Consider the following 13552-nt stretch of genomic DNA (forward strand, 5'->3'; position numbering starts at 1 on the left):
CAAGGTTGACTTGCACACTCATAAATGATCAGCGAGCTCCCACTGGAATGCCCCTGTTGCCAGGAAGCCCAGTGTGCTTCTTGGCAACAGGAAGCACACTGGGTTTCCATGGCGGTTGTCTGTGCCCACAGACAACCACCTGGTGCCTTGTTGTCTTGCGCTCTGGGTCGGCCACAGTTCTGCGCGCACCTCCAGTATCAGTGGCCTTGGTAATCTAAATCAGTTTATGAGCCAATTATCATCATTTGCAAGTCAATCCCGCGTTCCCTGAGTACATGCTCATGTCAAATTGCACCATTTGCAACGTCCTCTGATGCTAATGCAGCCACTGTCAGTGCCATTTTACGCATCACTTTGCGCATGCTTTTATATCCATCCATATAATTGCAAACATGTGGATGTGTTAATTGTTCATCAGTGTGTCTCTGGTGTGCACATCACTCTGATGGCTTCTTGTTTTCACACTATTAACGGTTGCCAGCATCAATTCCATGTGTCGGAGATGGCACAATAGCTGTAGAAACGTGTACACCAGCCAGGATATTTGTATGACGTGCTGCACATTTCAACTGTCATTTCACTTTTGATACAGCTAAACTTGAGTGCGGAGACAGGGTACACCGCATTTTTGTGAGCATGCACACTTTGTACATGAGGCCCCAGGTCACCATTTTGTTTGAAGTTGGTACTTGGTCCTATCCAGGATGGAGATTTATGGACAGAGGATAAGCAGAACTGTAACAGGATGGAAACACCATGTGCATTACTTCTTACGTGTTTTCATTCCTGGAGTCATACCGTGGAGTAGGGTCATGGTCATTGCCATTAATATCATAGCTTGCTAGTGGGTCCTGAAATGATAACGAACAAAGGAAAAACAAAAACGAAAAGTTGAAAGACAATTACAGTTTATTTACAGTTGAATGTCAATAAATTTGATTATTGTGAATCATATATTGTAGAGTGTGGTCCCATTTTCCTCTTGACAATAGCTCATAGAGAATCTATAAGCTATTGTGTCTCTGATGTGCACATCACTCTGATGACCTCTTGTTTTCATACTATTAACGGTTCCCAGCATCACCTCCATGTGGTGGATGACGGCACAATAGCTGTAGAAACATGCTTACGCCAGCCAGGCACCACACATTTCCACGGTCATTTCACTTTTGATACATCTGAACATAAGTGAAGGATGTACACCACATTTTTGTGCATACGCACACTTTGTACATGAGGCCCCTATTCTTTTCCTCCTTAGTCCAGGTAAGATGCTTCTGACATTGTGTCTGGTTCAGGAGTAGATTGACACTAGGAATGTAACACTTGTAGCCCCTTTCTTGGACATGTCTGTGCTTGGTGGCTCTACATCAGGGGTAGGCCATCATGTGCCATGAAGGGCCAAGACACTGCACATTTCTCTTTCTACCAATCACCTCAACAGGTGATTTCATTGATGAGCAGGTGTCTCAGTAGGTGATTTCATTGATGAACAGGTGTTTATGTTCAGGGGAGAAGCTCATCAGCAACCCATCTGTAGAGGTGATGTGTTGTAAGAAAAACCTGCACTGTCTTTGTCCTTGAAGCCTCATCATCTTTGAATTCTTGAATCGGCTTTGCATGACAAATCGTTTCAAAGCTGTTGCTATCCCTTTTGCTTGTCCATCTTTTTAAAAATGATGGAAACATTTTTATTTATATGTATTGACCATAGAATATATAAAATTTGCACTTTGTGAAATACCTGATAAAAATATCAAACTTTTTCACAATATTCAAATTTTTTTGAGATACACCTGTTGTTGCCTATTATTAGGCGATTAGAAGAGAAACCATTCTTTACATTTCATTTCAGTAAAGTCAGTGTAAATGCATAATTTTATATATTTTGTACATGATAAGTACATTTCAGAGTTCAACTCAAAAAGTCTACACAGTAGTGAGATATGAACCCGAGAAAAAAATTATGTTTCTAATTTTTTCAATGAGAAGCGGGACCCCACGTGATCCATCTGACCCAATCACTGCTCAGCTTTCACATCCTAGTAGCGTGTAAACAACAAACAACATGACAAGTGCCAGCTCGCTGGCTAGAGAAGTGGAAATTAAATGCTCTTTCCACTTTGAATCCATAAATAATGAGAAATCCACCCCAGTGACAGCAGCGAGGTGGATTAAGGTTGTCAATTACTGTAAATCCTTGTGAAATGGAGGGAAGTCCTTTCATGATGTTGTAGCAGAACACCCCGACTTTGGGTTTCATCCGATGTGTTATCGCTGATTCACCGACATGAATTTGATCGCCAAGGTGCAACAGGAGAATATTTCATAATGTTTTAGGGCTCATTGTTGACAGAGTACTTGAAAGGCCCTGTTTACCTGTTTAAAGGGTTCGTACTTTGGGGCCCATTCACACATAACATGACTGAAGTCAACTAGCGCACGAAGGAGGAATTGCATGCCATTTGTGAAAAATTGGAGCCACTTCAAGCGCCTCAAACGAGCGGTGTTAGATTTTAGTGAGTGACACCTGGAATTTGGCCGACACCTGTCGAGAGGGGGATCGAATGAGCACACGCAGGGCACTCGCTGTCTTTCGGCTGCTTGTGTGCGCAAATGTTGTGGTAACAGCTGTATGAGGCACTTGAAGTGGCTCATACAGCTGTTACCACAACATTAAGTGCTCCCAAGAGTGTGGCGTTGCAAAACAGCAACACATGTGGCGTGCCAGAGTGTCGGCTCTACCCGCAACACAAGTGCTGTCTGTGTGAATCGCGCATGTGTTGGGAGCACACTTGCATGAACCGCTGATATGGCGCACACAGCACAGCGAGCCGCGTCCCAGCTCTTGACCAGAGACTCACTCACTACAAATGAATGACAGCTCAGTGCACATGACGTGTCACATTAGAAACACAGAGACCAGAGACCACAGCTAGGACAGGTATATTAATAAGTACTACACTACCTACATATGCAATTACATAACAAATAACTAAAACGAAATGATCACATAACACAGACACAGAGTGGCATGTTGGTGTGTGCGCTGGACTAACAGGGGGTGTGGCCACTGACAGCAGGAGCTGTTGAGATCTCTGGTTCTGGAGGTCCCAGCTGGGGAACACATACCGTGTTTTGAAGGACATGACCTAACAACTGTCAACTGTGATGGCCATGTGTCTGCTTGCTGCCCTCACGTGGACATACATAAAAACAAATATACTGCTGTTGCGACGGGCTACAGCAAGCAAGCACACAACACCCACAAGCACCCACATTGACAGGCAAAACGGACCGTCAGATCATCACACGCAGCGCGCGATCTGAATGTCATGTCACCCAAGTGAGCTCTGTTCCACATGATGCGGTGTCTGTCTTGTGGCGCGTCATCCACAGGACACGTATGTCGGTCCAGACACGTGCGCGGGGCCGGCTTGCCATATGGCCAACAGATGCAGACATGATAAAAGCGCACTGCTCCATACACATTATTTTATGACAGTACGTCTATGACCATGGGTCATGTACAGAGTAACAGATGGTTCATACTTGTATTGTTCGCTCGATAAGAGGGATTCAATAAAATGCAATCTTTTTTTTATGGTGTGTGGTTTTATTATTTTTTTAAATACATTTATCTCCTTGTTCATTTCAGGCATTTTATAGGACAGCAACGGTAACGCAGTGGTAAAATTTCTGTCTGTTAATCAGAGCTTTTGTAAACTGTAGGTTTGAATCCCGCAGGTGGCATGTACAGGGTGGGCCAACAAAATGTTACCAGTTTTTTCAATTCGTGCAATTTCCAAAATAACAAGACTTCTTTTTCATTTTCAGGAATATCAACTCCTGAAAATGAAAAAGAAATTCGGAGAATCCCTCTCGAGATGTGTGGCAATGTCATCACAAACTTAAATGTGCGTGTTGCATCTGTAATCCAAAGGAGTGTGGATTGAACATGTCATCAATTATTGAACTGTGCGGAAAACAAGAGACAAAGTGGGAAACCTTTGGTATCAAATGTTAATTTGATGCTTCTGTTACAAATCTGTAAATAAAATGTTCGAATAAGTTCTCATTTCACAAACTTGTGTACGATTATAGAGTGGTAACATTTTATTGGTCCACCCTGTATTTTTTATTTTTAGCCACATCTGCTGTGCGATGTCGTTCCACATGCTCCAGCTGCTCGCACTGTGTTCCCGCTGTGACGGTTTCTTGCACACGCAGGAGCATGCACAAAACCGTTGCAGTGGGATCATTCACACCTGCCCGACCACGTGTCCCTCCCTATGTCGGCTCGATGTTTTTGTGGTTCACTGATTCGTGCTGTTTCATGCTGTTTCACTGTAATTTGCCCACATTCGTACTGTGTGAAGGGGCCCTTACATGTACATAGATGCTTATGGTAACTGTACAGAGCAGAGAACATACACAGTACATGTACAGTAAATTTAGTATGTTTTTAATCAAATACATTTGTACCCAGTAATTACATGTGATCCTCCTCACTCCTCAGGCTGAAAAGAGCCAAAGATCAAGATGCTGCTCCATTGAATGAACCACCAGCCAAGAAACCCACACTTCTTAAGAAGGGGCAGTACCAGCCTGGTTCAGAAGTCAACTATTTTGCCAGCATCCTGTATCATATGCAATAAAGTGGACAAGTGGATAACCACCGGTGTATTTGTTACAGTTCATTAATTACTTGTTCCCTAAGTTTGTCTTGATAAAAGTTCAGCCCAGTGCCGACACTCAGCCTGTTTCCTTAGGGCCCCTTCACACATAGTACGAATAAGTACAACTCAGGGTGAAACATGGCGGAACAGTTCGTATGAGCAAACCACAAAAACATTGAGCCAATGGGCGAACGATGCCACTGCGACAGTTTTGTGCACGCAGGAACACAGTGCGAGCAGTTGAACGATGTGTAACCACAGCGATATATGTTTTTATGCATGTTCATGTGAGGACAGCAATCAAGACACACTCGCGTCACAGTGGACAGTTGTTAGTCCATGTCCATCCAAACAGGCTATGTGTTCCCCAGCCATGATGTCCAAAACCAAAGCTCTCCACAGCTGCTCCTGTCAGCGGACACACCCCCTGTCAGTTCAGTGCACACACCGTGTCACTGTGTCTGTTTGCAAAGCCACACTCGAGGGGGCACTTAGATAAATTTCACATCCAGCTCAAAAATGATCGTCTGCTGACTGTTGTCGTGTGACTAGTGCGAATGGTCACACATTTTCTAAGTGCCATTCCAGCAGTGTTAGATGTTCATGTGTGTCACCTGGAATTTGGCTGACACCTGCTGCGAGAGGGTTTGATGGGCTCTCACAGCACACGCTCTGGTGTACACAAATAGTTGTAGCAACTGGTGTATGAGGTGCTGGAGGCAGCTACGATTTTACACATATTGCATACAATTCCTGCTTCATGCACACTTCATGTGCAATTTGACCACATTTGTACTATGTGTGAAGGGACCCTTATTAACATCAAATATTTCTGAAGCATAAGTGTCAAATCAAAACACTATGCAAGCTTTAATTTCTAACTTCTGCAAGTTGTGCCAAGAAAGCTTTTCAACTGCAACTAAATTGGCCTGATATGTCATTAATGTTTGTATGCTAGTACATGAATGAACATAAAAGCACAAATATTTTGCATTTTGCCAATTTCTCAACATTATGACATGCTTTTGTATTTTTCCAAGGATTCTGGCACTGAAAGCTATCCTTTTTTAGTTTGCAGGTTTTCTTAAATTCAAAGCAAATTATTGTTCTTCCACAGCATAAGAGGACATGTTTACAGTCTTTTTGAGGTGATTCAGTTGTGTTGGTGAGTAAGTAAGTAAGCTTTATTTATATAGCACTTTTCACAGACCAAGGTCATAAAGTGCTTCACACAATATAAATAGACAATACAAACAACACATACAAATATAGAACAATAAAATAAATTGACACTAAAATGCCAGTTTAAAAAAATGTGTCTTTAGTTGCTGTCTAAAAACATCCACAGAATCCAGTGAGCGAAGAGAAGAGGGAAGCTCATTCCAGAAGCGAGGTGCCACAGCTTTAAAAGATCTGTCCCCTCGAGTTTTAAAACAAGTTTGGGGAACCATCAGCAGGTTCTGATTGGAAGACCTCAAACTCCTGCTGGAAACATAAGGCTGGATCAGGTCCTTAATGTATTCCGGAGTCTGCCCATGTAGAGCTCTAAAGGTCAGCACGAGGATTTTGTAATTTATCCTGTAAAAAACAGGGAGCCAATGTAAAGACTTGAGGACAGGAGTAATATGCATTCTCCTGTGGGCGCGGGTAAGAAGTCATGCAGCAGAATTTTGCACTACCTGCAGGCAGGCCAGCTCTTTCTTATTGAGGCATGTAAAGAGACTGTTACAATAATCAAGTCGCGAAGAAACAAATGCATGCACAATCATCTCTAGCTCATTAAAAGCCACCATTTTGCGTAATTTGGAAATGTTCCGAATTTGGAAAAAACAGTTCCTAACGAGCTGCCTAGTGTGATGTTCCAAAGACATCCCTCCATCTAAAATGACACCCAGGTTACGCAGGCTGCCTTTAACAGAGCTGCTCAGATTACCAAGGTGATTCTTAATGACAGACATAGCACTATCTGGAGCTACAATCAATGTCTCAGTCTTATTAGAATAAAGAGCTCCATATAATCATTATTGTTCTCATTCCAATTAATTTAAATTCCCTTTTGGAAGATCACTTTGTAAGGAGTAAAGGAAGCTGGCAAGGCAGATGAGCAAACACATGAACAACATGCATGGAGACAATTTATTTTAAATTATGTGCTCAGCATCTGCCCTATAAACAAGAAAAGCATGGAAAGCTTGATGATGATTATTATGTGTGCAATCTTTTTAGGGGAGGTGATGGTCTAGTGGTTAAGGTGTTGGGCATGAGTCCATAAGATCATGGGTTCAAATCCACGCCTGACTGGAAAATCACTAAGGGCCCTTGGGCAAGGACTTTAATCCCCTATTGCTCCCGGTGTGTAGTGAGCGCCTTGTATGGCAGCACCCTGACATCGGGGAGAATGTGAGGCATAATTGTAAAGCGCTTTGAGCGTCTGATTCAGATGGAAAAGCACTATATAAATGCAGTCCATTTACCATTTTGTGCAATACTGTCAAGATCTTGTGCAAGTGTCTTCAGTCATAAAAAAAAGCAATGTTTTGGGCCCCTTCACACATAGTGCGAATTTGGTCAAAGTACGCATGAAGCAAGAATCATATTCAAAACGTAAATTCGTAGCTGCCTCGAACGCCTCGTACACCTGTTGCTACAACTATTTGCACACACCAACGGCTGAAAGACAGAGTGTGCGCTGTGAGAGCCCATCAAACCCTCTCGCGGCAGGTGTTGGTGAAATTCCAGCTGACACACACGAACATCTAACACCGCTCGTGTGGCACTTAGAAAATGTGTGGCCATTTGCACTATGAACATGACAACAGTCAGCAGACAATCACTATCGAGCTGGATGTGAAATTTGACTAACTGCCCCACGAGTGTGGCCTTGCAACACAGCAACAGTGTCGGCTCCCCCCGCACACATGTGCCGTGTGTGTGAATCGTGCACGTGTTGCACTCCCCCCATCCGTAAACATGTGGTGCTGGGGGGGGCACTTGCCTGATATACAGTGGGGTAAAAAAGTATTTAGTCAGTAGCTGAGGTCTGTAATTTTCAACATAGGTACACTTCAATTATGAGAGACAAAATGAGAAAAAAATCCAGGAAATCACATTGTAGGATTTTTAAAGAATTTATTTGTATATTATGGTGGAAAATAAGTATTTGGTCAATAACAAAAGTTCAATTCAATACTTTGTAACATAATCTTTGTTGGCAATGACAGAGGTCAAACGTTTCCTGTAAGTCTTCAGCAGGTTTGCACACTGTAGCTGGTATTTTGGCCCATTCCTCCATGCAGATCTCCTCTAGAGCAGTGATGTTTTGGGGCTGTTGCTGGGCAACATGAACATTCAACTCCCTCCACAAATTTTCTATGGGGTTGAGGTCTGGAGACTGGCTTGGCCACTCCAGGACCTTGGAATGCTTTTTACGGAGCCACTCCTTCATTGCCCGAGCAGTGTGTTTGGGATCATTGTCATGCTGGAAGACCCAGCCACGTTGGGTGACAGCTCTTTGGTCTTGGCCATTCTTGAGTTTGGAGTCTGACTGTTTGAGGCTGTGGATAGGTGTCTTTTATACAGATAATGAGTTCAAACAGGTGCCATTAATACAGGTAACAGGTGGAGGACAGAAGAGCTTCTTAAAGAAGTTGTTACAGGTCTTTGAGAGCCAGAAATCTTGCTTGTTTGTGGGTGACCAAATACTTATTTTCCACCATAATTTACAAATAAATTCTTTAAAAGTCCTACAATGTGATTTTCTGAATTTTTTTCTCATTTTGTCTCTCATAATTGAAATCTACCTATGTTGAAAATGACAGACCATCTTTAACTGACAGGGGGTGTGTCTGCCCACAGCACACACATTGACAGGCTGCCCCAGGTGACAATGGACCATCAGGTCATAACATGTAGTGGGCAAGCTGACTGTCACGTCACCTCCGTGAGCTCTGTTCCACATGGACATGCGCGCTGGGCCGGCTGGACACACCAGACCAGTAGATGCGGACATGATAACAGCACACTGCTTCATTAATATCATTTCATGACATTAATGGTAGAGTGGCAAAGTTTCGGGCTGGCAATCAGTAAAGTCCATGTACGAATCCCTTGGGTGGCATGTATGTTTTTTTTTTTTTTGTTTTCCACAGCAGCAGCGCAATGTGGTTCCACAGGTACCAGCTGGTTTTTATTTTTTATTTATTCCACAGGAGCAGCACGATGTCGTTACACAGGTACCAGCATGCTCCAGTTGCTCTCACTGTGTTTGTGCACCGGCGTGCACGACACCTTCGCGGCAGGATTGAACATGCCTGCCTGTCGGCGCAATGTTTTCGTGGTTCGCTAATTCAAATTGTTTCGTGCTGTTTTGCCGTAATTCGACCAAATTCGCACTATGTGTGAAGGGGCCCTTACTGTTTACTCTTTACTGTTTTGGCACTCAGGCAAAGCAATTTACTCTGGGATTAATAAAGTTCTTCTTATTTTATTATTGCTTCGGGTGCTTGCTATAACAGCAGAAAAGAAAAACAGGAATTTAGAAATTAATTAATATGAATAGCAATAACATTTATGACATGTAATATACTTTTTGGGTGGTAACTGTCAACATGTAAAAAGTTGCTATTTTTAAAAAATGAAAAGTTCTAAGTGTTAAGCTACAGTCTACACATCTAACATGTCTAAAAATGTGCAGAAAAAAACATGCTAGACGAGATCCACATTAACCAGATTATCAAGAATAATTTACAATATGTAAATAACCAACAAAATTCTCACGCTTGTTTGAGTTGAACATACACAATTGTTATATTATTAGATATAATTCATTAATTGTTACATTATGACCAGTGCATGTGAGGCTGTGTTGAATTCCAACGACAACGCAGAATGTCAGTCTCTCAATACAAGTCAGAGAGGTAAGGAAACTGAAAGGCAGTTTGATAACACACATCAAGGTGCATTAATTGGCACATCTCATATAATATATAATATAATACTGTGCATGCGTGCCATTTTTAATGATTTCTCACCAGAAATTTTCCAAGTTCCACTCTAGAATTCTTCTGTTTGTGCAGCTAAAATGCATTGAACCTTTCAAATTTGACATGTTCATGTTTTAATGTACAACCAGTGTAGAATGTGTTTCTGGGAGTATTTTCGCATGATCCGATCGCCTATATACCACATTGGCGTTGAAAGCAAATAAATGTGAGCTTAAAGTGCAGGCTTTCCAGGAATATCACAGTTTCCATCCATTTGTGTGAAAGCACTTTTAGTTCCCCTTATTTTTGTCGTGCAAAACACAACCAAAGAAATTGACCTGCTAAGAAATAAAATAGTTATTTTAGACATGTTACAGGGAATGTCTGCCTGAAGTTTGAACACCAGTGACAGGGACAGTTGCTGGGTTTAGCTCCCGTGGACACTCTGCCAGACCTCCACTGCTGTTGTCCTGAATTTGTTCTTCAACTGTTTTGACTTTTGTTTTGCGAGTGAAAAGCTGTTCAACTGGATTCAGGTCGTGTGACTGACCACTGCAGAATTCTTTGCCCTACAAAAAAAAAAAAAAATCTTGGGTGCATTGAAGTATGATTCATTTATTTTCTATCTTTTACTCTGTTTGAGCACCTCATTATGTCTGACCTTTCAGAAACAGTTGTCCATTTGAGCTAATCATGAAACTATAGTCACCCAAGAACTTGCATGAATGCATTCATTTGTCCACATTTATTTACAGTCTATGATGTCCTGGTTTTAATGCTTTAATCATACGGTGACTGAACAGGATGGATGGATGGACGGATGGAGACAATACATACATAGTTCTGTGCCAGATCTGGGTGGTTCCTCTCGATACCATCATCCAGTATAGTGATCACCACATTTTTGCCGGTGTAGCCTCGCTGCCACGCCGCCAAAATATTCATCTCTGAGTGACAGCGGCTGCTCTTGTCGATACAATGCTGAAGACAAACACAAATATCCAACATTACACTAATGCTAAGAACAGACAAAAACATGTTGGGCTCAGTCCATTAGCCAAACTTCAAATCTTCACTGATTAGACTGCAAGATCAGGCAACAGGGTGATCATTTATTTATTTATTTCTCTTGATTGCCTTTTTCACTAATGTTCAAAATAAATCTATTTGTTGATCTCTACCAGTCATGTCGGGGTTTTATTTGCCTGTGAAATAATGTTAATTTTATAGGAAACTGGAAAAGCTACCAGGATGGACCCTAGCTTGCTTGATAACTTATGGCCTACAGTCTATAGTACATAACACAGAAACTTTTGGGGCATGCTCAACTTGCTATTGTTATTTACACACTGCAAAATCTTGAGTGCAAACTAGGGTGCAGGATGCAACTGTGTTGGATATTCACTTAAGTCGTGACGTCATGCTGAACTTGAAATAAACTTCTGGGTTAAAACAAACACACCCACAACAGATGACTGCAGCAGTGGCCAAGCCAGAAAAACTTTTACTCGGACAATGTCTTTATGTAATGCTCCAGAATGGGTGAAGAAATAGTTAAACTCTTTGCAGCTCAACAATGTTGTGTCTGTTGATGTCTATCCCAGTGGAATATTCAGGAGTTCGGTGTGTGCTGAGAAAGAAGTCACATAAAGTGGAGGTAAAACGTGTGTATTAAAGAGCTTCATTCAGTCTCCTGCTGTGCTGCTGCACATGTAAGTCAGACACCTGTTAATGACTTTTTTGTTACACAAGTAACTTGATTTGCAGCCATCTACCCTGCCCTGAACCCTGATTCCGTCTGATCTCACACACTAAGCAGAGTGGGTCGTCATTAGTACTTGGTTGGAAGACTGTGTGTGTTTCTCCAGGTGAACTGCAGTTGCATCAGGAAGAGTAGCCGGCAAAAAATGTGTCACATTATCAGGCTGAGCAGAGGCGAGGCACAGACAGAGGCTGGACACAAATGCAGGCTCACAAACAGGATGTATGAGTAAAAAGGATGGTTTTCAATTCAGGCAAGGGTTCAGTAACAGGAAGGCAGTCCGCGAAACAAAAGTACCAGGCAGGGACACAACAGAGGACGTGGTCAAAAAGAAGCAGGGTCAGTACACGAGCGAACAGGGTTATCAAGGCTGAGGCAAAAAGCGGGATCTGGTACAAAGATAGCCTAAAATCTATCTGTGACTCACTGAATCTAAGTCAGTTAATCGACAGTTCAACTTGGCCCAACACTACATATTTCTTTAGATCATCGCTCCTTGATTTAATAATAACAAATGCCCCCCCAAACAAGTATTCTAATGCTGAGGTATTTGGGAATGATTTGAGTGGCCATTGTGCAATTGCAGTGGTCAGAAATGCCAAACTCCTGAAAACTAAACCACACATTTTACTTACAAGAGATTTTAATCATTTTCATAAGCAGGCTTTCTGTCATGATCTGTGCTTATGCTCAGATTAAATTAAATCTTAAACATTATCTAAGTGCAGTGTCTGTCGGGTGGTACCGAATATCTCTCTTTGCTGATACTGAGTTGGCCTGGCAATTTTTTTACAGTGAATTCTTGATTTAATAAACATGCTCCGTTATGTAAATTTAGGATAAAGGGGGAGAATAATCCTTGGTATTCCACTGAAATTGGAAACCTTTTAAAAGAAAGAAACCATCATGCCTAGTCTAAGGCATAAAAAATGAAAAGAAAACACATTTAAAAGATCCCAAGAACTTTTGGAAGGTTATGAGTCATGGAGGAATTACGTCATTAAATAATTACTTAAATGTGTCATTAAATTCCTCCGTTTTATTTGCTGCATGCTCTGGGTCGGCAGGTCCTGCTTCCACATCCTCTGCTAGGTCTAAAATATCTCTCACCAACTCCCGACAAAGTTCATGGAGGTCCTCCATTGTCTCTCTCCAGGCAGCTACTTCAGGCCAAAGCAATGCCCACTGACTCAAATGGCCAAGATTGACAGATAAAATAAATTCATGATGCACTGCAACACGACCATGAAATAATTAATTAAATAGTGAAATAACTATATATGTTTTTGACCATGAAACAATTAAATAGTGAAATAATTATTTATGTATTTAATTGCAATTGACACATTTAAGTAATTATTTAATGATGTATTTATTTATTTAATTTGGGCACTTTTACTCTTTCAATTTAAATTAATTAATGACACATTTAATTAATAAATTAATGACACACTTAAGTAATTATTCTCCAATTTTAATTATTGACACATTTAATTAATTAATTACACATTTTAGTAATTTTTTAAAGACGTATTTATTTATTCAATTTTGGCACTTTTATTCCTCCATAGGAGTAGGGTTGCTGCCTTTCAGAAATAAAAATAAAGGACGCCATGGCTTCTCAGGGCCACTACTACCACCAAAGGAGTGGCATTTTAATTTTTAAAAAAAGCATTTCGTCATACTTAAAGCTTTAAGTGCTTTATTAACATGAAACTGTTAATGATGGAAACTATGCACTGAAGCGTGCAATAATAAACATACATAAATATTAAGAAAAACAGATCAATAATTTTAATCTTTAAAGAGGATTTTTACTTTAAGAGGAAATAAAAAATAAAAATACTTGTTTGCCTACAGTTTGCCTTATACCCATTGCCACTAATGCTGTCAAGCCAGGGGTTCAATTCTTCCCACTCACGTCTGTACATTTGCAAATGTTTTTGCTTCTTTGGTGGTGGAGTTTCTGTTATGTGGGCCGCTGAAGAGGAGGTACTGCTGGCCAACCACCAGATGGCGCCCTGCCATGCTGGCATCTTTTGGGCTCTGGAGGGCGCACTGGCTTTTTGGTTCTACCAGGTGCGCACCGTTAGGCTGTCAGCTCTTTTCCATCATCATCATCTTCACCA

General features: G+C 41.4%; 1 protein-coding gene across 1 annotated transcript in view; it reads right to left on the minus strand.

Annotated features, from left to right (window-relative positions):
• Window positions 1-13552, minus strand: part of pcsk6 (proprotein convertase subtilisin/kexin type 6) — a 281648-nt gene that overhangs the window by 195110 nt on the left and 72986 nt on the right. Inside the window, 2 exon segments of the mRNA XM_034162733.1 lie at window positions 775-851; window positions 10499-10642. Of these exon segments, the coding sequence (XP_034018624.1) occupies window positions 775-851; window positions 10499-10642 (221 nt within the window).

This window comes from Thalassophryne amazonica, chromosome 2 (genome assembly GCF_902500255.1).
Source record: "Thalassophryne amazonica chromosome 2, fThaAma1.1, whole genome shotgun sequence".
NCBI lineage: Eukaryota > Metazoa > Chordata > Actinopteri > Batrachoidiformes > Batrachoididae > Thalassophryne > Thalassophryne amazonica.